Consider the following 24,044-nt stretch of genomic DNA (forward strand, 5'->3'; position numbering starts at 1 on the left):
GGCACACCATCACACAATTCCACTTGAGCTTTAGAGAAAGCCACTTAGGATCAGTTTCTCCTAATCTACTTAGTTCTGTGTAATTGAGTAGGTAATTTTGAAAAGCCTAAGTACCTGACTAGTTTCTCGGCTGTCTAATTGAAACTAAGCAAAGAAAAAAAACGACCTTGAAACTTGATGAGAACTAAGCCTCTAAAACCTGGCTGCTACAACCATGACTGGCGGGATTTTGCAAAGAATAGGAACTTAACTGCATAAGTCTGTTTGAGACTAGTAAGGCAGGTGGAGGGATAAAGGGTCAATGGAAGGGGGGGGGGGACTTTTGTCATCTCTGCTTCTTTATTTTCCCCTTGCCTTAGTTGTATTGTAGATGAACATCAGCAAGGTTTATATGATGGCTCGGCTGATGCTCCAGTCACTTGAGAATCAGAGGATTCGCAATTTAAAATAAAACTGTCAAGGAGCTTGGTGGTGGTGTCATTTGCCCGTTTTCCAAGTTGTACACAAACTTAAGCAAAACTAAAGCACTGCTAAAATCGGTCTGAATCTCCTGCTTCCTAGAAGGTCAAAGAGGGAGTGGGAAAGTGGCTTTGTCATGAGGGAGAAGCGAGGCTCTGGAGGGGGAGGGGTGGTGGCCTAAACGGGGACGGGTGACCAGCGAACCCCAGTTGAAGAGCACTGATTGGTGGCTTTCAATGCTCTCTCATCAGGCGTGGAATTTTCCCACGTAGCACACTGGATGGGGGCCAGAGAGTGGAGTATCATTGGTGGTGGTGGCTGAGAGGAGAGTTGGATGTGTGTGTGTGTGTGTGTGTGTGTGTGTGTGTGTGTGTGTGGGAGGGGGGGGCAGCAGCATTCGCATACTTAGCGCTTTGAAAGTAAACAGAGCCCCAAGCCACCGTTGGGGGTTGGGCAGGTATGGGGTGAGAAGAGAGGGATGGTCGAGGGAGAGCAGTGATGGTACTAGTGCCTCTAGAGGAGAGAAGGAGGAACCAGGGAGACAGAACAAGTGATGTCTAGAGCTCATGCCCTTGATCCTGGTCATGTCTCTCGTCACCGTTCCACTTCTGGGCCGCTGAGGCTAGACATTGCCACGGTGACCGCTTATGAGGAAACCATGCTCCGCATTACAAATTGGTGCGCTGATAAAATAGGAATGAGCGTTGATGGGGCGCGCATAAGGACCCGGCTCTGCTGTGTGAGGCACACAGGACGCCCAGCAGTAGGGCTACCGTACTGCTTACCACTTCACATTGTGTTGCTGCGTCGCTGCGGCATACCTCACGGATGTACTCCTCCTGCTCCTCGCGCAGAGTCAGCTCGATGAAGATCTGCTGCAGCTTCTCGTTGCAGTAGTTTATGATGAACTGCTCAAAACTGTTGTCCTACAAAAAGCATTAGTGGAAGGAGGTCGTTAGTACCAACCACATCCAACGTGTTAAACGCCTCCCAGTATTGTTGTATTGTTGCGCTGTAATAAAATACATGTGTGTGTCCCTTTCAGCACTTGTGGCCGTGCTGTAGCTATGGTCAACAAGCCCCAGATAGTATCCAACACAGTCACTAATCAAGCTTTAGATCCACAATATGCAGCAGTGAGTTTTTAAACGTGTAAAAGTTGAGAAGAGGTTTGTACAACAGATAACTGCATGGTCATTTAACTCACTTAAGACATTATTCCTACCTGTGACAGCGATCAACATTTAAAAAAATTATCCAACACAATTTATGAAGCAACTATGTCATTGGTGATCCTCCGCTTGTCTTTCACCAATTTGCACAATTATGACCGTAAGTTGTGAGTGACACCTCTATTCTGTGTGTTCTGGGTTAGAAGGAATTAATTTGCTTAGGATATATACACATACACACAGAGTTTTAATCAAGCTGGTGGTTAGAACTGCATGTCTAGTCTAGGAGATAAGAGGGTGAAGGACAAATCCTGGTTTCCCTGCAAAAACACACACCTGTAGGACACAGACCAACAAACAGCATGCCTTTAGGCTTTCAGCTGGTACTCGTGTGTCTCCTCTGTTTGTGTGACAAGAGAAACCAGACAACTGCAAAATGAAGCCAAACCAGTCCCAAGCGGCAGTGTGCCCAAGGCTGCAATGAGATGGGCTTATTAGATATCCATGGGAACTAAAGGCTGATTCTTAGGTACTATTACAAAAGTTGTAAGGGAGCCAATAGGCCTATATTAAGTGATACAGGATATGAGATATTCTCTACTGCATATTAATCCCAATAGTAGAAAAAAAAAAAAAAAAAAAAAAAAAAAAAAAAAAAAAAGGTCTACTCATTATCTGATTCCAATTGAATGGCTTTTATGGTAGATAACACTGCAGTTAAACACAGTGGACCATGTTTTCCATTTAGCAAGTCATTGCATTTCCAGCCACGTGGCAGCACTGTTTCTTGGGTGCCTGGTGCCCGTTTTAAATTGAGGAGCTGAATTACGACTAAAAGGCTTGAGATCACAGCATGCACACTGGGGCACAGCAAGTGCCCCGCGGCAGGTGGTACTTACTCCGTCCTGGCAAACCGGACAGAACACAACATTCAGGAGAGAAGGAGGACTGGACAGTGAGTGGGGCAAACGGCCAAGAGCATTAAGACATGCAATCACAAAAACAAGTTTTTTAAACCTCCAATTCTTAGAGATGAGCACTCCGGTCTATGAACTGCAGCCCAATACACATGGCCGACTGCATGCAAACCAATGACCTCTGGGGTAATTTTCTTCCTCTAACAACCGCTGGTCAGATGCGCTGATTAAACAAAGAGGTCTGATGAGTCACATTTGTTCTCACCTCAAATATCTCAAAGCCGTAGATGTCCAGGACACCCATCACCTTGTGTCGGGCTTTGGTTTGAGCCTAAGGAGAGATGACAGAAGAGGTTAGGACACTGGAATCTGGATCTCTGCGACTGGGGAGGGACAGCAGCAAATGGGCCAGACACTCTGCTTTTTCCTGACATTACACACAATAACTCAAACATGTATCTGTTGAATTTTTTTATAATCTGGCCATTCAGCTATGTCTTATGGTTTTATTGGTAATGTGAAAACAGTTTTTATTTACACATTATTATTATTATTATAATCACGATCACTATCATTGGCAGTGGACATACTTTAATGCTCTCATTGATCCTGGTCACCAGCCAGCTAAAGAGACGACTGTAGAGGTTTTTGGCAAGAGCATCTCTGGCGTAATAGGCCTGTAATAAAGGAAAATTAGACAGTATAAACAACAGGCTAGAGATACATCTTGCTTTAAAATCAATGGCACAGCCACGCGGTCCCATTTCAGCAGAACACACATAACAGTAAAGCTACTTACGGAAGGACAGCTGCTGTAAATATTTGTACAGGGTCAAATAAATGTTATCGCACATTGTAAGCCACAGAGCACTAGGAACCAAAGGCTTGGGACTAAGTTAAAGTGTACAACAACATCGCAGAGAGTAAATTCAATGCTCCAAGCCGCCATCCACAGCCTTGAAACTTCTGTGTTGCCCATTTAATGTTCACCATCGTAGTCTTGCGTAGAAATTAGTGATCCAGTCGAGAGTAACAAGACTATTATAAAAATTATTGGACTGAAGTTATTGTGACAAGGCTATACTAATTTATGCTGCTGTGAGGTCAGGGGAACTGCATAAATAAGGTTCCCACCGTCAGGAATCTTATTTTGTTTGCTTTAGGATTCAATCTTTCAAAGTTGTCATTGGTGGTTAACGGTTTAGTAGTTAGCCCATTCTGCTCTTTATGATGGCACCCATACAATCTTTTGATGGGCGTCCAGCGAGGGATCACAATTGATTTTTAACAGCCAAGGCTGGTCATATCTGTGGCATCCACCTTGTACCTCCCCTGTGAGACTGGATGAACTGGGTAACCTCTCAAAACGTGACCTATATTTGAATTTCCAGGAGGGACCATGCTCATTTATAATGGATGGAAGGGTTTTCATGTAACACTGACATGGATGTGGGTTGTCAGCCACTGGAGAAAGTCAGCGGGACGTAATGGGCCATCATCTTTTCATGCTGTGGGGGGGTGTGTGTGTGTGTGTGTATGTATGTATGTATGTATGTGTGTGTGTGTGTCTTTCCAGTATCCCATCAGGGGAAGTAGCACAGTGATCTGTGCGTGGCAAGTGAGTAACCATGATGTATTTCACACGATATTGAAGTAAATATCACAAGATCTATTGATTCATTGAAAATAATAAAAATTAAATAAACAAAAATGAGGTTCATAATTGTAAACTATATTGTCATTTAGACTATGATGATGTCTACTGAAACACACAAGTATTTTTATCTCACATCATGAGAAATAGGTCTTCAGGTTCATTAAGACCCTGTGCTCCCAACATAGTGCTGGGGACCCCATGTGTCCTTCAAGCTAAACTTAACCATTATTTCATTTGCAAGATGTTAACACCATTACAGAATGTACAATAATCATTTTTATTTTATTAAAGTTTCACGGTTTCCTCCATAACTATAGTAAAGACAGATATGGGGTTTGTGGCCTAACTCGTATCAAAATTGAGGATCCTCGATATAAAACAGGCTGAGAATCACTGATTAAAACTATGTCCTATATTTTTCTAAATATAGGACATAGTTTAAATCAGTGATTGTCAACCTTTGTGTTGATGTCCTGGCATTACGGCGATATAATACAACTGAAAGACAACGTTGATTGGTTGATCAAAATGAGCCCCTTTTAGTCTGACCTGGGACACGTTCAGGGTGGTGGACACCTTCTCCATTTTAGCCTCCACGGTGCGGTAGCTGAACGCCCTCTCGAGCACAGACTGCTCAATCCCAAGCAGCTCGCACATCTCCTTCAGGTCTGTGGCGGGGGACAGGCCCAAAAGGAAGTATTTTAGGAGAAAATTTTAATCTTCAAGCATTCGAGCCTGGGGTTGAAAACTCCAAAGATTGGACCGTTCATTGGCGTCCAACTCAGTTTAGGTTAGAAGGGAAGGCAAGGCATCTTTACTGGATGGAATCTCGCTGAACATGCCACGATTTTAAGAGGAGAAAAACATTGAAACTTCTGTTAAAAAAATAAAAAATAAAATTAAAATCCACACACACCTACAGCTTGATGATAAAATGGCTTTACAGACCATTTTAGAGGTTCTGATTCCACACTGCTTGCTTCATCTGGTATATTTGCAATAGTGGATTTCAAAGTGTGTTTCAGACTCACAAGATGAGTTACCGGTAACAGAAATAAAATTCCTACCACACGCAGAAATAAATGCAAATGTAATATTTATTGCATGTGGGTGATTTATACAGCCAGTCGCTACCGGCATGACAACAAGAGGGACAGGCTGAAACTATAGCAGCCAATAGATGGCAGTGGCTCAACAGAAAGCTGACAAATCAAACACGACAACGACTATCTGTTGATGTGAGCTGAAAGATTTATGCCCGCTTCAGTTGATGGCTTGTATCTACAAACACCCTTCACATTTCATTTTTCTTTCCTTCACAACTCATAACAGCATCATATAAACAGTCATAGAGCTCAGAAGATACAGAAGTGGTTTGTAGGAATGAAAGAGATGCACCACTCTTCCACCTGGAGCGACCCTCTCACCGTTTTTGTCTTTGACGCGGCTCTCATCGAAGCCGTTGCAGCGCGACTCTGGCTTGAACTCAATGTTGCCCAGCTTCAACACCGCTGCCACCAGCTCCAGCACAGACTGCACCTCGTCCTCCATGAAGCCAACAATCTGCATGGCATTCTGGGAAGGAAGGAAAAAAAACAAAAAAAAACAAAAAACAAGCGAGATAGCAGCTTGTTATTAATAAATGGAGATTGTTTTTTTTCCTTTGTGATCTTTCAACATAAAGAAGACATTATCTTCTCTTGCAGGCGAGGCTTTCCACTGTAAAGTAGGAGCTCATTGTTCAGTGGGACTGGCTGGTATTGTGTTTCCATTAGTGAACAGCAGCTGTGGTGAGGATGTGCTATCAACGTTTAGTTCATTGAGCGGTGTTCAGAAACAGGATGTTCTTTGACGGCGCTAAGGTGGGGGGTGGGGGGCTGCCCAGGTGCAAGGCCTTGCACTATTAAGGGCTACCAAAAGGAGGAGCACCTTGCGCCTTTTGGTGATGAAACTGTGTGCCGTACATACTCTGACTGTCCTGAAGTTGGCTGCGTCGTCTAGTCCGCTGACGGTGGCTGAATCCAGACTCAGGTAGTTGTACTTGCTTAAGTCTCCATCTAGCTTTAGCTTCTCTGTAAGACAAACAAAACAAAAATAATATAGCTGGAGGCAGCAATAAGCGGGGTCCAGGGTAGTCGGCCCTTTCGTTAAAGTTCAATGGACGACTGTCCGTTGGCTCTCTGTTTCAGTGTGTTTTGTGGATGCAGAAGTTCATTTGTTCCAGCCTGGTTACAGTGTAATTCTATAATTGGGCGTTGTTTGCGTCTGTGGGTGGGTTTCCTACAACAAACACCGATAATCACCGCTTGTTGTGGCGGTTACCATTCTGACGGAGGGCTGCAAGATTATGGTGATTATTATGATAATCAGGATTATTTTAGTCAATATTGTGAGCATGATTATTTATCACGATTATTAATTCATTTTGGGGAACAGAATTATTTTATGGCGCTTTGTACATTAACAGAAAACTGCCTTGAACATTAAAATGTATTTTATATAGCTATAAATAAATTAACCAACGTAAGCGGTTTAAGTGACTTGAATTATAGAGGATTTATAACAAAATAAATTGTATGTAGTAGGCTACACAATTCTGTTGTCTTTGTAACAAATCTTTGAGGCACTGGAAGAGAAACCAAAAACACAAAAATAATGAAAATATTTCAAAACACATACATAATCACAAGTTCCTTGTATTATGTAATTAGGGGTCAAGCCCATAGAAAAACAGCCCACAAAAATCGTCACCACGTCGAGCAGAATCCACTGAAATGTGCGCTTAAGTGATGCGTTCAAGATACAGCGAGGCATAGGACAAATAGAAGCCTGGCAATGGTAATTACTCACAGAAATACCGCAACGATTTTGGCATTTCATGAAAATAATTTATTGAAAATGTAATCCAAGGAAAAAAGTCAACAATTAAATAATGTAAATTCAACCTTAATTTTGTAAATCTATGTGAATAATAACGTGTCACAATTGATGTATACGAGACAACGTCACATACTCCAGATGTACTTACATACAACAATGTAAGTTATAACAATTAAAATATTAGGTTAAAGTAAAAAATAAACAACTTTTTAAAAATAAACATTATGTATAAACATTTTCCTACACGTAAACTTAAACTTTAATGAAAAGGCAGAAAGTGTGTCGTATTGACAAATTCTTCCATAATAATTCGTTTTGACATCTGGTTGAAATAGGAATGCTTCATATGTAATGTCATGACAGTTCTCTGGAATGCCTAAAAATTCTCAGTGATGTTATTGGGATTTTATTTTGTAGAAATTACTCTGCTGTCAGTTGTCCTCAGAAGCATATACAGGTAGTCCTCACTTAACGACCTACCTGTTCAACAACCGTTTGGACTTACGACCAGCTCTCTGACCAGTCTGTTGTGCACTGCGTACAATACCACGGCTTGGGCGCTTTGTGCGCAGCGTTTCAGTGTCAAGCATCTCATCACGCATCACTGTTCTCAGCCTCGTTCCCGCAGTCTGTCAGTATTCACTACACGAGTGTTCTCAGTGGCCACGCCCCCTAAATAAATGGATGGGGGGGGGGGGGGGGGGGGGGGGTCGTGAGCAGTTGAGCAAAGTCACAGTCATGAAGTCCTGGCTACCAAGCACTCGTGGTATACCTTTAGGTCGCTAGTGTCGCAAAATCAGGATTTTCTAAGCAGTTTAGAGAATCACCGAGCTGCACACATTATTCTGACCAGATCAAATGGCTCGTTTCAGAGCGACCCTCCCCATATCTGCCGCCCACCGCTGCTCGAGTCGTATTTGATTACACGTTGCATTACTGCAGCTGAACTTGAGCCCTTCTGATGTGTGAACTTGGGTGTAGCAAGTCAATGACCATTATATTGTCCTCCTGTGGTGTGGAGAGGTTAAAAAAAAAAAAAAAAAAAGAACCACAATATCCTAGAAAAAATTAAATAGAGGGAACAGGTTCCAGAGCCACCATTTACTTGTCCCCCTTGCTCACTTTTGTGGAGGCAGGCAAAATTACGTTAATGCGTTGAACACATGGAGCAATAGCACAAAGCACACTTAAAGGAAACTTACCAAGTAACCCGTTCCAAATTCTTTAATATTTTGTGTCTCACTCATTGAATCAGAGACATGATATGCCTGACAAACACTGGTCGTTAGAATAAATAATAATCCCCACTAATAACAGCTAATAACCCAACTCACTGAGTGTGTCCTTGGAAGATCCGGACAGCAGCTGGTAGAAGATATGGAAGTTCCTCTCCCCTCTTGGCTGTTTCACCACCCGTGACTTCTCCAGCAGATCTGAAAGAGGTGGAAACAATGAGAAAGAAAAACAATGAGGCGCTAAGAATAGGCTTCTGGGTAGGAAACGTTACATCTGGCCGTTCGTCCAAGGTGCCGTTGAGTGTTATGTTACAAGGTTATTATTCAGACCACCATTGGCCTTGAGTTCAGATGGATGCCCGCTGCTTTGTTGGGATCAAATATTTAAGTCGCTAGGGTGACTGGGCAGAATTTGGCCATCAGAAAAGCCCATTGGGGGTGTGTGCCATTGAATGAATGAGTGAGTGAATGTGTAGATCTGGGACAGGAAGTCTCTGAGGAAGAACCCACACGGGGAGATCAAAACACTCAGCTCCTTCTCCTGGGCTGCTGACCAAGTGCAATACGACCAGATTAAACAAGATCCAAACATCTGCTCGCCGGGCATGATCTGCGCTTTTGGACTTTCGAACAGCCTCAGACTGCATTCTGCTCAGATTCGGGGGAACCGTTTGGATTGAAACGCTCGATAACCCCGGATATGAAAGAAGCTTATTCATAAGGGCAGAGATGCAAGCCTTTCCTCTACTCTGAGGGAGACAAACTTTTGTTTCTTTGGTGGGGTTTGGGGAAATCAATGCACAACAACTGATTCCCGAGTGTTTGTGTGCGCTCGCGCGCTCTCGGGGCTGTGTTACACCATGAGAGATTCTGTAAACAAGCAGTGGCGAGGAAACAAAACAAAAAGCCCAAGAATCACTTCTCGCCTTTTTTTTTTTTTTTTTAATCCTAGTTCTTTGCTTTGTTTTAGCATCCTTCCACATACTGACCAGGACTTTCAATACACCACTGGGGAGGGGAGGAAAGAGTCAAGAATTTTCTGAACCCCCCGGCCTTAGGGTGCTCAGCAAGTGACCCTTCACCTTTCGTACACTCAAAAGAATCAACTCATCTTGTTATTGCTTTTCAGAAATCGCAGCTCCATGACATGGCTGCATTTGTGGCACGTCCTTTCATGAAACACGGTTTTACATTACAGAACAGTGTAGAGGCGTGTTCTGGCCCAGGGTATGAGCGAGAGGAGGCAGGCGGAGGCGAAACAGTGCCAGTTTGTGTGTAATTATTTACAGGGTTGAAAACAAAATGCGGCTCGTTGGCCAAAAGGACAACTCAAAGGCTAGCAGGCAAGTAATGAAATTGTATGCTAGATTGGCGCTCAGGTGCGCTCCAACCGTGGCCTGTCCGGCGCCTTGGGTAGAGCACTCGTCTTGCCCTGTCCGCACCATGTCTCGCAAGCACACCGTCCCTCGCTGCAGGGACAACAAACCCTAAAATCACTTCCTGGTCCTGGATCAGACGAATCCGGAGTGCCTCCATTGATTCGCCTGATCCGCAGCAGCTGAGCGGCTCCAGGACGGGAGCCTGCACCGCTTGTCTGCAGCGTCTGCTTGACCACACCCCGCCACAAACAGATATTAAAACAGCCATGCCCTCCAACATCCATATCAATCCATCTGTCTAGCAGGCAAGTCAGCCCCTTCTTGGAGGCAGCCAAATGTATATGCTTTTCCTTCTTCTGAATGGCTCCCTTGACCCTCAATCTCCACACACAGGCAGACTGACAGATAGGAGGTTTGTTTGTGCCTCAGACGTCACACCTCCATTTCTGTGACCTCCGGCGGAGAACTGAGCACAGATAAAACAATGTGAACGCAGGCGAGATGTAACCACAACAGCAGCAGGGTGAGCTGGTGGAGGGCCTTTGTTCTCCCTGTGCTCTACCTACTATTTCATGATCCCTAATACCTGATAAAAACAAGGGGTGAAAATAGACAATGGGTATTGATCGGCTGCAGTGCACCTTTCACTGGTGGGGTTGCATGTGTGTCACACGTGGCAAGTCACATAATTGAGTCTTGTAAAAAGGGGCTGTCTTGCAAAAGATACATAAAATAGATACATTTACAAAAGAGGACATTTATCCCAGCAGTACTCACAGTTGCTAATAACTCCACCCAGAGGATCCCCTTTGAAGTCAAACTCGATGTCCATGTATTTTCCCTGTAGAGACCAGAGGTTAGAAACCGTGCTTCCTGAAAGCAAATGCCTTCGTTATTATGCTGATGACATTGAAAAGATGTTCTCGACGCCCTGCGACATTGACATTTGCACACAGACAAAATAAAATAATAGGAACCAGTGGGATTAAACGCCTCCTGATGCTTCAAGGCCTTTTAACGCAAGTGGCGAGAGAGGATCTCTGCGCACCTCTGTGAAGCAAGCCTTTGAAGAGCTTATTGAAGTTTCTTCCACGCACAAAAAAGTCAGTGTCTCCAGGCGGTCGCTGGAGCTGTAAAACCAGCTGCCACTCATATATACAGTTGCTATGAAGTAATTGGCATCTGTGGAGGAAACCATCCCCTCCGCCTCTACTTCACTGTGTTGGAAGAGTAAAACAAACTGAACCCCCTCTCACCCTCCTGCTTAAAGCCTGGGAGTCAGAACAGTAAGCCCTGTGTCTAGGACTTTTTTTGGGTCGTATTTATAGCAGAGAAAACGGCTGAGCAGGATTGGTCGCAGGGCAGCAGCCAAAAAGAGAAAAAAAAAAAGAAAATAAAACTAAAACATTTAACGGACATTTGTTGAAGATTAGCGATTACTAATAGGATGCCCTCAGACTATACGCAGGGATGCAAACACATGTATGTTGAAAAAGAAGGGGTGTGGGGTGGACTACGACACGAATTACAGTTTTCTGTATTCCCATGAGCTCAGCATCACTTCCCACACGAAATTACAATTTTCAGAATTCCTGTGAACACAGCATCACTTCCTGCTTTGGAGAGTGCCAGAGCAAACCAGAGAGCTGTGTCCATGTCTAACGTAATAGCAGAGAACGAGTCCACTAGTTAATTGATCGTGGATGGTGTCGTTCTCTCGGATGGGCATAAAGATTCACACAAGTCACCCAAATTGACGTGAAAAAAGAAACCGAAAAGCGGATTTGCATCCCTGTATACAATTTGTCATTCAATATTTTCTGCAGTCATGATGCATTGGGCTCTAGAGGAGTCCATGTCGCCAGACAGGGACACTGTACCCTGACTTCTAGACATAGTCGCAGAGGAGCTCAGCAAAATAAATTAACGTCACTGAAGTCATAAGGGGGTAACGCGAGGTGAAGACAACTCAAAATGAAATTCTGATGCTCTAGACATTCCACTGGGACATTGTAGGACGTGTTCTTTCTTTCTTTCGAATGACCTCATATGTCCAGTTCACTATCGCATAGCCATTTCATCGACGTGTTAAGACACTGCTTTAATTGCAGTCAGCAATTGCGGTCAGATTGTACCACTGACGTTTCTAACGCCCCACGCCTTTCGGATCAGGCACATGTGAGACCAAAGGGGCCCCCAAGTGCCACTTCTGGTGGCATGGAGTGAGGTGCTTGTCTGGCAATCCAGTTCAAGGTTATCTAGATATAAACAGATCAAGGTCTTAATCCCTTATAATATGCCATGTTATGACGGCATGAAAGGCTTAGGTCTTGGACGTACACAGGCGCTGTGAAGCACAGCTCAGTAGTTTATCACTCACATTAAAATGGACAAGATTCAAACGATTAAATGAAAGACTTGATAAAAGTTTAGTCCCTTTGTTTTCTGCAGGGCTGAACTCCGTGATGCCAAAACATTGCAATGACGGACAAAATGATAGCCAAGCATATTTGTTCTGCACTGGCAGTTGGCCAATGTCTACTGCACTTGATGAGCAGCGGTGGGGGTCAAAGGGCATGAGAGGAATCAGGGCATGCAGCCAAATCCCCCCCACCCACCCCAGCCACTGGCTCCCAAAACTGACTGCACGCTAGCCCAGATATGGGGGCCTGTTTGCGTGAGTCGCAGGTAATTTCACTGTGTCTAGGCCAGTTGCAACTGAGAGGGGGCCTGGGCCGTGTGAGGCATGGTGGCTGGAGTCATTCCACCCCCGGAAAAATAAATAAAAAAATACAACATTGTAATATCTTGGGAGTGTAGACATCTGGTTGTGGCCGTCAAAACAGTAAGGTTAGCTTCATCACTGCACCGCATTCCAGCTTTAGCTGCTGTGCATGAGTCTACATGGAACTACGGAGGTTACATGACTCCAATGCCTCCAGATTGAATTCCTGACATACAATTATGAATTATAAAATGCTGTGTCCTTGTCGGATGAAGATGAGAGGAAAATGATAACCTTGGTTCCGCTCCAAACAAAATTCTCTACTTGGCCAGTGAAAGCAGAGGCTGAGGCAAGCAAACTATTAAGGTGTTACATAGAGAATGGGTAAATACAAGAAGGTATACACAAGGACAGAAAAAAAGACAGAAGAAAGAAAATCTGATTTATTTGAAGAGACAAAGTCATGGAGAGAAGTGAGGAGCGAGTTGAGACAGCATGCTTTTATGGCGGTCAGATCTAGATTAAAAATCAACTAAGCCAATGAAATGAAAAGATTTACTCCTTTATGCCAATGTTAAGACTCAAGTCTTCGGAATAATACTTACAAATCTGGATGAGTTGTCATTTCTCACTGTTTTGGCATTTCCAAAAGCTAAAATGGTGAAAAACAGACATTATCAATTGCCATGTTAATTTAGACCATTTTTTTAGAGTACACCAAACCTAATTTACAATTGTGAACAATGCACCTTTGTTGCAGAGAACTGTCAAGCACCTAAAGCTTAATCGCCAACCCATTTCTACTGATGAAGCCTCATAAATTGGGGGTGGATTAAACAAAGTGCTAGAGCCTTCCAAGCTTAAAGGGCTGGAGCCACATGAGTCAAAGCATATCATCAACAAAACAATAGTAAACATCACGTTTAAAAAGCAGTGTTCTAAGAAGAAAGACAACTTTTTTTAAAGAATACATATTGAAAATGTCAAACAACAATAGAGTACTATTCTCAAACTCTCCAGACTGAGTTTTGTTCTAATGTGGGACATTTCTTACGGTACTTCAATTTAATTCACCTCTCACTGTGTTTCCTTTGCATAAAAAGGTATTAGTTAGTCACCCAGCGTGCTGCCTTAAGGGCAGTGCCACCCAATTACCCAACTGAAAAATTGTGTGTGCAAGGTAATTGTTGATGTGCTGATGTCCTTGCTACGAGCGAACAGTGGCAGCCAGATGGGGGGGGGGATAAAGTGTGGTGGTGAAGAAGCAACAGAGATAAGTGAGACTAAAACTGAGAAGAGAGTAAGATTAAGGGTCAAAAAACAAAGCTTTGTAAGTACATTTCAATTGTGTGTAGTGGGATAAATGCTCTGCTCTCCCTTTCTCTGGTGCATGGGCTATTAAGAGGGGAGGCAGCTAAACTCTTGCAGATGTGGTTCAGCGTGCAGTTCGGCCCTGGGTGCTTGAGCTTCATCATTCACGGGAATTTCCTGTCTACTGCCCCCAATTAAAGCCCAGCTTTCCCAGTACCAGCACAGAGTTGTGATGGGAGGGCGTCAGGCACGGTGGGGTGGACTTTTCTCTACGTGTGCGATTGTTACGTGATGTAGTGAGAATAAACGGGAACATTAGACTTTGCGCAAAGGGCAAAAAAGATGCCCGTTTGGCAGGTTCCACATTTCAGAAAATTCTGACATTTTCGTTAAAAGTGAGAAACACACTTTTGGTTTCGACCAACATTGTTAAAGTAAGCTTGTATAGCTTTAATAACAGTGGTAGAGTCACATGTGACTTTATGCACTGCATTTCTGAAGATTCTTAAAGGGACTACTACAACTGACGGGGCAACATTTACATTTTAAATGACCTACATTTGATGATTATTATTATAATGATTATTAGTGTTAAATATTTAATTATTATTGATCAAAGTATTGTTCCAGGATCCTCATGCCACAATTGAATAGCTTTTAATGACTGTCAGAACCCAGAGAAGCTCAATAACCTCAAAGGTGAACTGATACCCCTTGTTTTGGTATTAATGGGCCGGGGCCCCCCACCCCCCACACTCACCCTCCAGCACTGGGTTGGACTGCAGAAGTTGCTCCTTAACCTTGTTCACCTCCTGGCCCTTCCCACACACTGCGGCAACATATGACATCACCAGCTTACTGGCCTCTGGAATACATGTACACACAGAAACACGCATACACACGCAGTAACACAGACGTTAGGCTGTGCAGCCTTCTGCTAGACATGGTTGAGGAACAAGTGTTTTATGCCCACCCAGCTCCCCAAAAATTCCCCTTACATCATTCCCCCAGAGCTCCGTTTGAGTGGAGGGAGAGGCTCCTCGGTTCACACACCCTGTGTGTTTGGTTAGATGGTGACCATTATTGCGTTAAGTTATCATCATCTATATTCCTGACTTCAGTGGGAACCAGCAGGACGAAAGTGAGGAACTAGACCGCATTCTGTTGCGCTAGAAGTACATACCCAAAATACTTTGCAAGAGAGTCTACCCAAAGTGGCATAGAAACGTGCAAAACATCTTAGCATCTTTGATTTACAAGGACCATAGACATCGGTATAGTTTGTCTGGTCCCGTTGGGTGACAGCGACTTAGACCTAATGACTTTTGGGACATGCCAGGGGGGGTTGAGACAGCCGGACAGTAGCTGGTGGCACACACAGCTGATAGGCTAGGACTTGAAAACAGGTCCAGACACATTCACATTCCTTAAGGCCTTTATGTTGGACTGGAGCCGATAAGCAAAACAAACTGCTGTGATAATAGCCAAAGATCAAGGGGACTTGTACAGTGTATCAAAACGGTATGTACCTAGTTCGTAGAGGCAGGGTAGCGTCACTTTATATCACTCTGGGAAGAGACAACTATCTTGATCTGCCATCGCTTTCAGATGGGAACAGCATGCATTGTCTCCTGCAGGCTACATGGGCACCTGATAACATCTTTTGTCAAAAGACCACATTCAATGGAATTCTAAACAGCGGTGAGACGTACGTGTTGGCGGCTGTTTGCAGGAGATTTCTCTTCTGCTGACTGTACATAAGGCATGAGATTACCCCAAATACAAATTGTATTGGATGTGTACAAAGGTTTTGTGAATCTTTGATATGCAACTTTTTAAGTGTGATCAAAACTGCAGCTATAGAGGATAGAGTAGTTTCTGTTCAGCAAAGGACAGTATGATGGCCCAGCTAATAGAACATGGTAGGAGACAGAATATATATTTAAGTCATCCTACAGCAGTTTCATTCAACACATTTCCAATAACAAAACGTGAAAGTTGACATTTGGACTGTTAATACTGTAAATAGAGCAATGTTTTTTAAATAGGGAAATGCTGCAAGCTTCTCAATTAAGCATTATTATACGTAGTGCAGTAGTGAGTCAGTTTTGTTTAGTCTGTACATATAGTTTCAGGTCCAAACATGAAACTAGATGTTCTAAATTTAAATAGGCAAACCCTAAGCCCTCTTTCAAGACATATTTCTAAGATCGAAATCCACCTTCGGGCATGCTTTCTTATCTCACAATGATCTTGAGAACTTGTGCCTTCAGAAGGGTTAACTGTATTTTGAAGAGGCAGCTGCAAACATATCAAACCAAGCAATAGATTTCAGGCATTAAGTAGGTGGTTCATTGTAATTTCCTAATTTTGCTGCCCTTTAAAAAGGTTGATAAGCTGGGAATTTAAAACATATGTATAAAAATGGAAAATTCCCAAAAAAATTTAAAAGGTTGTTACTTACCGGTTTTCCCTGCTCCGCTCTCCCCTGTGATGAGGATGCACTGGTCCTTGTCCTGGTCCCTTAGCGAGCGGTATGCCTCATCAGCCAAAGCATAGCTGCAACACACAAACACATCAGTTTCAAAATTATTATCCCATTCTCTAGCTAATGGGGTAGAGCAAAGAAGACGGCTCAGTCAATGTGGTCAACTGTCTTAATCCATGTAATGTGGGCTTTTAAATCTAGATGGCATCCGTGGCCCAGATACAGATCTATAAGCTGGTCTGCTCTACGGCTGGCAAAGGTTTTCCACTGAACAGCGGGAACAACTTTGTACACGTAATTTGATAAGTTACGAGTATTATTCAATATACTGGCTGATTGCGATAACAGTGACTTGTCTGAAGACGTTAAACACACTGAACAACTGTGGGTTTATGTGCAGCCATTGACAAAAGCAATATTTAAAATAGAGCCCATTGTTAGGGTAGTTTCATCACCAGTCAATGAATGATTTGTTCTTGTTCTCATTTTCATGGGAAAGATCCATTCTTATTATTTGGAATGTGAGGAGTGTCTGGGGTCATATTACGTTGGAATAATGTTGTGGCGGGTCAGGTATTAATGCCTGGTTTAAATGCTCAACAATCATAATAATTATTTCTATAGCATAACGCTAAGGCAATAGCACTTTATTACTCATTTGTCAGGAAAACATGTAATCTACAGTGTTACTGGAACGGTGTTTTAACTCTCTTCCAACAGCCCACGAGACTTCAAATTAGACTGCAAGGTCTCCCACTCACATACCACCCCCCTCCCTCCCCGTCTATACTTTGACATTCATTACTCAGGAATTTTTTCCAAAGCCACAACTAATAATATCTGTGATTGTGGGGGAGATGCTACATGTAGTTTCTACTTTTTCCTCCTCATCGACTCAACATCCCCCCCATCCATCCCCCTCTTCAGAAACTTTTAACAACAGAAACTTAACAATTTGACACAAGGTGAAGTAGATTTGGCAAACCTTGCAAGACCGCCTTGCCTAACTGTCCTGTCATCAAGAAGTAAGCTTTCCACACTTGTGCAGCCATTGCAGCAGAGATTATGAATTGGGATGAAGTACAGTAGTAAGTCAGTACAGGAACCTTTAAGTTTTTGGGTTCAAAATCCCTAAGAGCAGAAGCTGGTGTATACTTGAGCAATATAACTGTTCCAGGAACAGTGTAGCTGAATAGCTACCATGACTTACCATTGTAACTGATAGTGGTTAGCATATCATTCAATACTAGCTGTAACTTTGCAGGCTACAGAAGTCCCACCTCCTAATTAGAACTCAAGGCAACAGACCCATAGTCATAAGTCAGGCTGAATCAAGTACAGTGTAACATAGCTTGTGCTCATTTTGGAGGAATGCATTTAAATGGTCTTCCCAAGTGTCTAATCTGGCCTAATGCCTTGCTCAGGGGTGAAAGGGCAAGTTCTAAGTAATGTCATTAATTCAGGAATTATATGCCTCAAGTATCTTAGACTGTAGGAACGTCTGATGCACAGAGATTCAAATAGATTGTTGCACGCCACAGCCGCAGGTCTGTCATCGCGAACCATCTAGTTCACATTATAGGCTTATGAAGTCTATCAACCTCACCTAACCACATAAAGGAAGAACACAGTGGGTAAAATGTGACACAGATTAGACTCACAAAAGCCTAACATTAGGCAACATTTTATCTAGGAGAGGCATTTAGACTGCATCTGAGGGAACATAAATTCTGTGCTCTGGTTTCGAAAGTCTTTTACTTCAAGTTTATGGAGACAAAGATCATGTAGACATGACCAATTGGCCAACAAAGTTTATTGGGGGTATAATTAATAAATAGTACATTGGCCTCATTGAGGTATTACTGGAGTATGCCGACAAATCTGAACTACCCTTGACCTTTGATGTGAAAAGCAGTTGATTTCTAGTAAGCAGTGATTTAAAAAAAGTACAAGCCAGAGATCGAAAGCCAGATGAAGGCATTCCAGGCCACAGTAGAGAGTCTATAGTTTACTTGGCTAAAGGAGCTTATGGTTCTACACCATCACACAGTGTTCTGGGCAATGACCGTGGACCATGACAACCTCCTCTCTAGAGACTTGTAGGCTCACACACACTCAGAGGGGGAGGGAGGGCTACAGCATTGACTCTACTTGTTGTCAGTGTATAGAGCCAGAGAGACAGAGAGAGAGAGAGACAGAGAGAGAGAACCAGTTTTAGCCCCCACAAGCTAACACAGCCCCCTCTACCAGCCACAGCCCCCCTAAGCCTCTGCTTTGTTTGGCCTGCAGGCCAGGGGACGTTATGTCACTGTTGAAAAGTGCAGGGCAGTGTGGCAGATGTCCGCTTTGTGCAACAGTCCCGCTGCCTGATACCATCCTAAGAATAAGCAAGCCACAGTACAATTATCTTGCTCTCAGCTGTGGGACTGGAGTGATGGGGTAGGGGTAGGAGTGGGGTGGCTGGGGACCTAAGGGGAGGTGTTTTGGTGCAGGGGTGGGTGGTCCTCTGCAGATTGATCCGCTATTGGCCACCTGGAGGTTACTTGGATACTGGTACCTCCGGCACCCACATTCCCAAAACATACAAAAAAACTGGTCATGGGAATATGTATGGTCACTATTATAATGCGAACAAACCTGCAAGCTAAAAATAAATCTATTTGCCCATGACACATGAAAAAAACAATTAAAAAAATAATTGGGCTTTACAATCTAGCACCTTTGCAGTGGTATGGCTGTGTTTTATTTATCCATAATTTATCTATGCACAAGTGAAGTGAGTCATTCATGCAGGGCATGAAGACTTTGAAAGAACTCAATACAGCAAGTATCCCCCCATACTTCAGCTGTACAGGGTGGTGATGGGGGGGGGTTGGAAAAACCTGGGGCCTTGGATGAGGAGTGGTGCTGGGCAAACTCCCATCACGCCAGCCAGAAGGCTGTAATTTGGATTTGCTTGTGGCAGTGGTGAATGCAAAGCCACAGTGGCATGAGGTAGGCAGCAGAAAATAGCTCTCATTAGCCTCCAGTAGCTGAAACCAGAAGCGAGAAAGACAATGTCAGGACTGAAGCGCAGTGCTTTGAAAGCAGACCATCGTTTGAAGTCATAACTTTTGGTTCCTAATGAAGTAACGTATGGGGCAGAGAACAGCCCACTAACTTGCAGAAGATGCCACAAGTCTCTAACAAGGCCCATATTGGCTTTGGACAGATTCAGTCTGGCATTGGATAAGTTGCTTTATAACGTAAACAATATTACTTTGACTTGCAGTTTAACAGAATAGAACAAAAGGTAAGACATGGTAGTTCTCAGATGTCTGTGAATAGGAGGATTGTACAGTAGCCAGCGATCTCACGGCAAATTCCTTCTCAAGAGGCTGCATTCAGGACATCCTCCTAGTGTGTTGATTCAACAGCCAAGGAAACAATCCTTTCCTGCTGCTCTAGGGCCAGGTGGCAAGAGTGCTGACACACACACACACACACACACACACACACACACACACACACACACACACACACACACACACACACACACACACACACACACACACACACACACACACACACACACACACACACACACACACACACACACACACACACAGTGAGGGGAAGTTCCTTCAGCAAGCAGGGAAAATATACTGTCAATATCAGACAAAAACTAAAAGTTCTATTTATAAGAGCACCCTCCCAACAAATTACAGGGAGGAGATTTCATTGGTCTCCAGCAGAACAGAGAAGGTGAAGTATCTCTAATTCAGCCAGAACTGTCCAGAGTTGTCTAAAGTAGAGAGGAGACTGTTGCTCAAATACTCATTTATATCTCGTTTCTCCTACAATCCCAGCCCTGACTCCAGGGGGGTCCAAGGCTTTAATTTACTTTACTGTGCAGCAATTTAGAGTTCCCAGCAGGGGAAAGCACACTGTTGAGTTTTGTGGCTGATCCCGGGGGAAAAAAAAAGGGCTGAAAATAAAAATTGTAAAGAGCGTGCAGGCTCAAAACATTAGATAAAGCAAATATTAATTAATCTTGTAATGTGGGCTTAATATCTTCTTAATCCTGTTTCAGTGGATGGATGTGTGTGTTCATCTGATACTTCATTGTAATGGAGGAGAAATAAAAAAGAAACAGTCGGTCAGAATCAAATTTAGCTGCACAGACACCAATAACCAGATTATTCATCAGACCCCCTGCTGATTACCTCCTAAATAGGGTTTCAGTGAGTTGGGAAAGGATCATACAATCCAACCAGCCCCCTCGAGGGAAGAGCCCCAACCTACTGACAACTGGGGGTGTGTCTTCATACAGTAGGGCCTCAGGGCTAGCAGGTAGCGTGACTGGCCTCTCTTTCTATGAGCTGGGATGGGGGGGGGGGGGCGGAATCCCTGCCCCATTTGCCCTCAATCGCCTTCAGCCACGTGGACATGGTATGGAAGGAAGAAAAAAGCAAAAATAAATAAATAAAAATAAAAACAAGTGGCTGCAGACAATCTTGACAGTTTGGTGAAATAAAATAAAAAAAGTGCCATTAAAACAGAAGCGGGGATTCAATATGCACACGCTCTAATACACACTCGGGATGTTAGGGGTCAGGTGGAAGGGTTAAGTCATAATTTCTTAGTTTGTTTTGTTTTTTACCGAGAGTCCTGTGAGGCTTCACTGAGTCAGTCTTCTCTGAATCCTTTCAGCAGCCAGGCACTCAGAACTTATCGAATATCGCAATATTTGCGATATTTTCACAGTATCTAAATACCTGTTGTCTGTGATCCGGCATAAAGGTTCACCGTCTCTCCAAAGAAAACAAATAGTGTTTTAATTGTAGATTTATTTATTGTGATTGAATAAAACCAAATAAATCATTGCGCAACTGTGCGTAATGTGAACACTTTGTTACTAAAGTAGTAAAATAAGTTGTCAGTGGCGCTAAGAATTTGCTACATGTATGTATGACTCTGGAATTAATGAAATGATGTGCAGAATGGATGACTTTGAAATTACAGACCTGGAAATCATGGAGTTTGACTTTTGTGTGTATATGGAATGTCGTTTGGCAAATGACCCAATCCATGCATTTTAAACCGAAGAAGAGCTCCAAAAGAGAACGAGGCTCAGAGGAAACGCTGGGCACACATATGTCCCGAAATGTAATCTGCTTACAGTCATTTAGATTTGTGCTAGATTTAGGGGAAAAAGGAAAGACTGTTCTCGCCAAAACAGAGATTGTTTTCAGGGCATCTTTAATTGTCTTCAACGTCTAAATTAGAGCATAGACAATTACCCTTTTGCTCAGTTCCAAGACTGATGTGTTTGTATGTCCACAAAACTGCTGCCACCCCTTTTCCATCAAGGCATTTTGAGGGCCGGTTCGAAGCCAGTGCCTAATCTGGAACCAGTTCTTGTTTCGACAGCAAAAGAACCGGCTCTGGATCCAGAGTGGCACCACTTCAAAGCTGGATTAGAACCAAGAACTGCTTACGTCAGGGGCTCGGGGTGGAGACAAGCAAGCCCGAGCCAAACATTGTGACCACCACTTTTTATTTCCCCCCCGCCACTGCTTCAGCAGTGCGGAATTCATGGGCGTAAAATCTGGTTCGTGGAGCTCTCAAGTGGACATATTGTAAAATATATAATTTTATTGAGTCGGAGCACACTTTTTTTTTTTTTTATTATTATAATGCGCAAGCAGCTAGCCTGCAAACTCTTACTCTGGCACTGCCTGAGTTCAAGTCCCTCCCCCAGCCCTGCCGGTTTTGCATACATGCATCCAGGCCCTCTCATGCACACTGTATGGAGCATACATTAACCAAGCCTGCATTGATCACTACTATAGAAGGTCAAAAAAAAAAAAAAAAAAAAAGTAGCTCAGCAACTGAAGCCAGTCAGGCTTGAAGCCATTATTGTTCTGACTTCCAGTCCAAACAATGACAGGCTTTTGTCACACTTGTAATCAAACAGACAAGTCACATCTCAAAGGAAAGTAGAGCATAACCATGTCATCAACCTGAAATGAAGCAGGTACCCCTTGACGTAAATACTGCCAACGACAGAATCATCAATCGTAACGCACTGCAGTTTACCATTGTGGGGGGACGACTAGGAAGGCTCGGTAACCTGAAATGTGTAAAGTAATGTTCAAAATGCAAGAGAATTTAACAGAGTTGGAGCCCAATGCATTAAGAAAGTTTAACAGAAAATGTCATCAATGTTGGTTCGGGCAGAAAGGTTGGACTCATTTTTCTTGACATGTAGAAGGCCTGTAGGTAGCGCTACATGCTGGGTCGTTGAGCATAATAAAGCCACATCGCAGTGTACAAATGTAAAGTGTGGCTCTAATGTTTAGTCAAAATTGCTCCACTGGTGTCTGGACTTATCAATACAAAAGTTTAACTTAAGTGAAAAATCACTAAAGCTGATAAATCTTCAGTTTATCGAGGCCTACATCACTCAACGGCACTTCCTCATTGTGAGTTTATTTTAACATGACTGATCACACACCACAATGCGTCAACTGACAGCCACACTCTTCAAAAGTGAGATTAAGAGTTTGAAAATGACTGTGGCGGAGCCATACTTTTAAAAGTAGTAGAAAAGACGTGTTCAGAACAAGAGAAGAACAAAATGAGGCCACGATATGGGTTCTCTTAGCACTTCTTTCAGACATTCTTTCACAGCTCCCCTTGTCGCGATTTGTCTAAATGCCCTTGCATCATGGCAGGGGACCGACCGACTTCAACCTCTTTCCGGGTCAACCTCCTTTTAGCCCCCCCATCTTTAAATACAGCAAAGCCACACCCGACTCCTCTAGCATTCGTACTTCTTTCACCGCTGCCACTGTTGTTTTGCTGTTTTCAGTTTCAAGCAAATCGCCCTGGAAATGGGGGCCACAGAATCACTCTACACCCCCTAGGGCCACAGAATGATATATAAAGAAGTAAGCAGAGTTTTTATTGAGTATTCTAACAACGGTGTTCTGGGACATGTTCTCCGGAGGTTCTTACGTCTTTTTAAGTATGCCTCCGCCTTTAACCCACAGCAAAAGTCATGGGAAGTACCAGTCTGGAATGTTAACAATGAGAAAAGCAAACAGCAATGGTCCAATTGTAACCCAGGTCAGAGGTCCCAGCGATCTGAAGAGCTCCTTGAAAGGAAAAGGAAATGTAAATTTCATCAAGAAATTTGTATAAATATAGAAGTCCAGACAATTTAGACATCAAGCCATTTCTCTTAATGCACTTTTTGAGCTAGGGTAAGCTAAGATAAGCTTTAAAAATCATCTCCAGTTTTACAATCAGTGATTTTCATAAATCGTATCGACACAACATTAACAAAATCTAAAATGAGTTTAGAGCTAATGAACTGATTTAGAAACAAATTTATTCAAGCAGATCTTTTGATTTATTTATTTTAATCTGATAAGATTTAGTAGGCGATAAGTTGGATTTTAGTCTCTGGAGCCAATATAGTTAACTAACAATATACTAAAGTATAAAGTGCAGATATAAATCACCAATAAGATAAGGAGCTTAATAATAAACCCTTGGAAGTTGCGCTTTTATAAAATGTAATAAGATGCCGCTGCACTGCTGCTGCCATTATCCCTCTCAACATGGCCTACTTTCCTAAATAAAAGTTTTGATTAATTAGCTAGATCTATTACTGATCATGGATATGATCCTTATCTGGCCAGCACAAAAAAAATGCCAGCCAATAATTTTGGAATAATGATGTTTGCATAGAAAAACACCCATGGAAAAATGGACATGATGTGTCACTTAAGTTATCAGGGTGATTGGGTTAGAAATATTATGGCTGGTAAA

The 24,044-nt window shown here is 43.0% G+C and overlaps 1 protein-coding gene across 1 annotated transcript in view; it reads right to left on the bottom strand.

The window, feature by feature from the left end:
• Nucleotides 1-24,044, bottom strand: part of myo1b (myosin IB) — a 57,388-nt gene that overhangs the window by 19,276 nt on the left and 14,068 nt on the right. The window contains exons 3-13 of the mRNA XM_080018775.1: nucleotides 16,200-16,294; nucleotides 14,496-14,600; nucleotides 13,030-13,076; nucleotides 10,477-10,540; nucleotides 8,420-8,518; nucleotides 6,174-6,277; nucleotides 5,633-5,780; nucleotides 4,755-4,873; nucleotides 3,139-3,225; nucleotides 2,814-2,879; nucleotides 1,281-1,385 (exon numbers count right to left, since the gene is read on the bottom strand). Coding sequence (XP_079874901.1) covers nucleotides 1,281-1,385; nucleotides 2,814-2,879; nucleotides 3,139-3,225; nucleotides 4,755-4,873; nucleotides 5,633-5,780; nucleotides 6,174-6,277; nucleotides 8,420-8,518; nucleotides 10,477-10,540; nucleotides 13,030-13,076; nucleotides 14,496-14,600; nucleotides 16,200-16,294 — 1,039 coding nt within the window. The remainder of the gene's footprint in view (nucleotides 1-1,280; nucleotides 1,386-2,813; nucleotides 2,880-3,138; nucleotides 3,226-4,754; nucleotides 4,874-5,632; nucleotides 5,781-6,173; nucleotides 6,278-8,419; nucleotides 8,519-10,476; nucleotides 10,541-13,029; nucleotides 13,077-14,495; nucleotides 14,601-16,199; nucleotides 16,295-24,044) is intronic.

Source organism: Zeus faber (assembly GCF_960531495.2).
Source record: "Zeus faber genome assembly, chromosome: 18".
Lineage (NCBI taxonomy): Eukaryota > Metazoa > Chordata > Actinopteri > Zeiformes > Zeidae > Zeus > Zeus faber.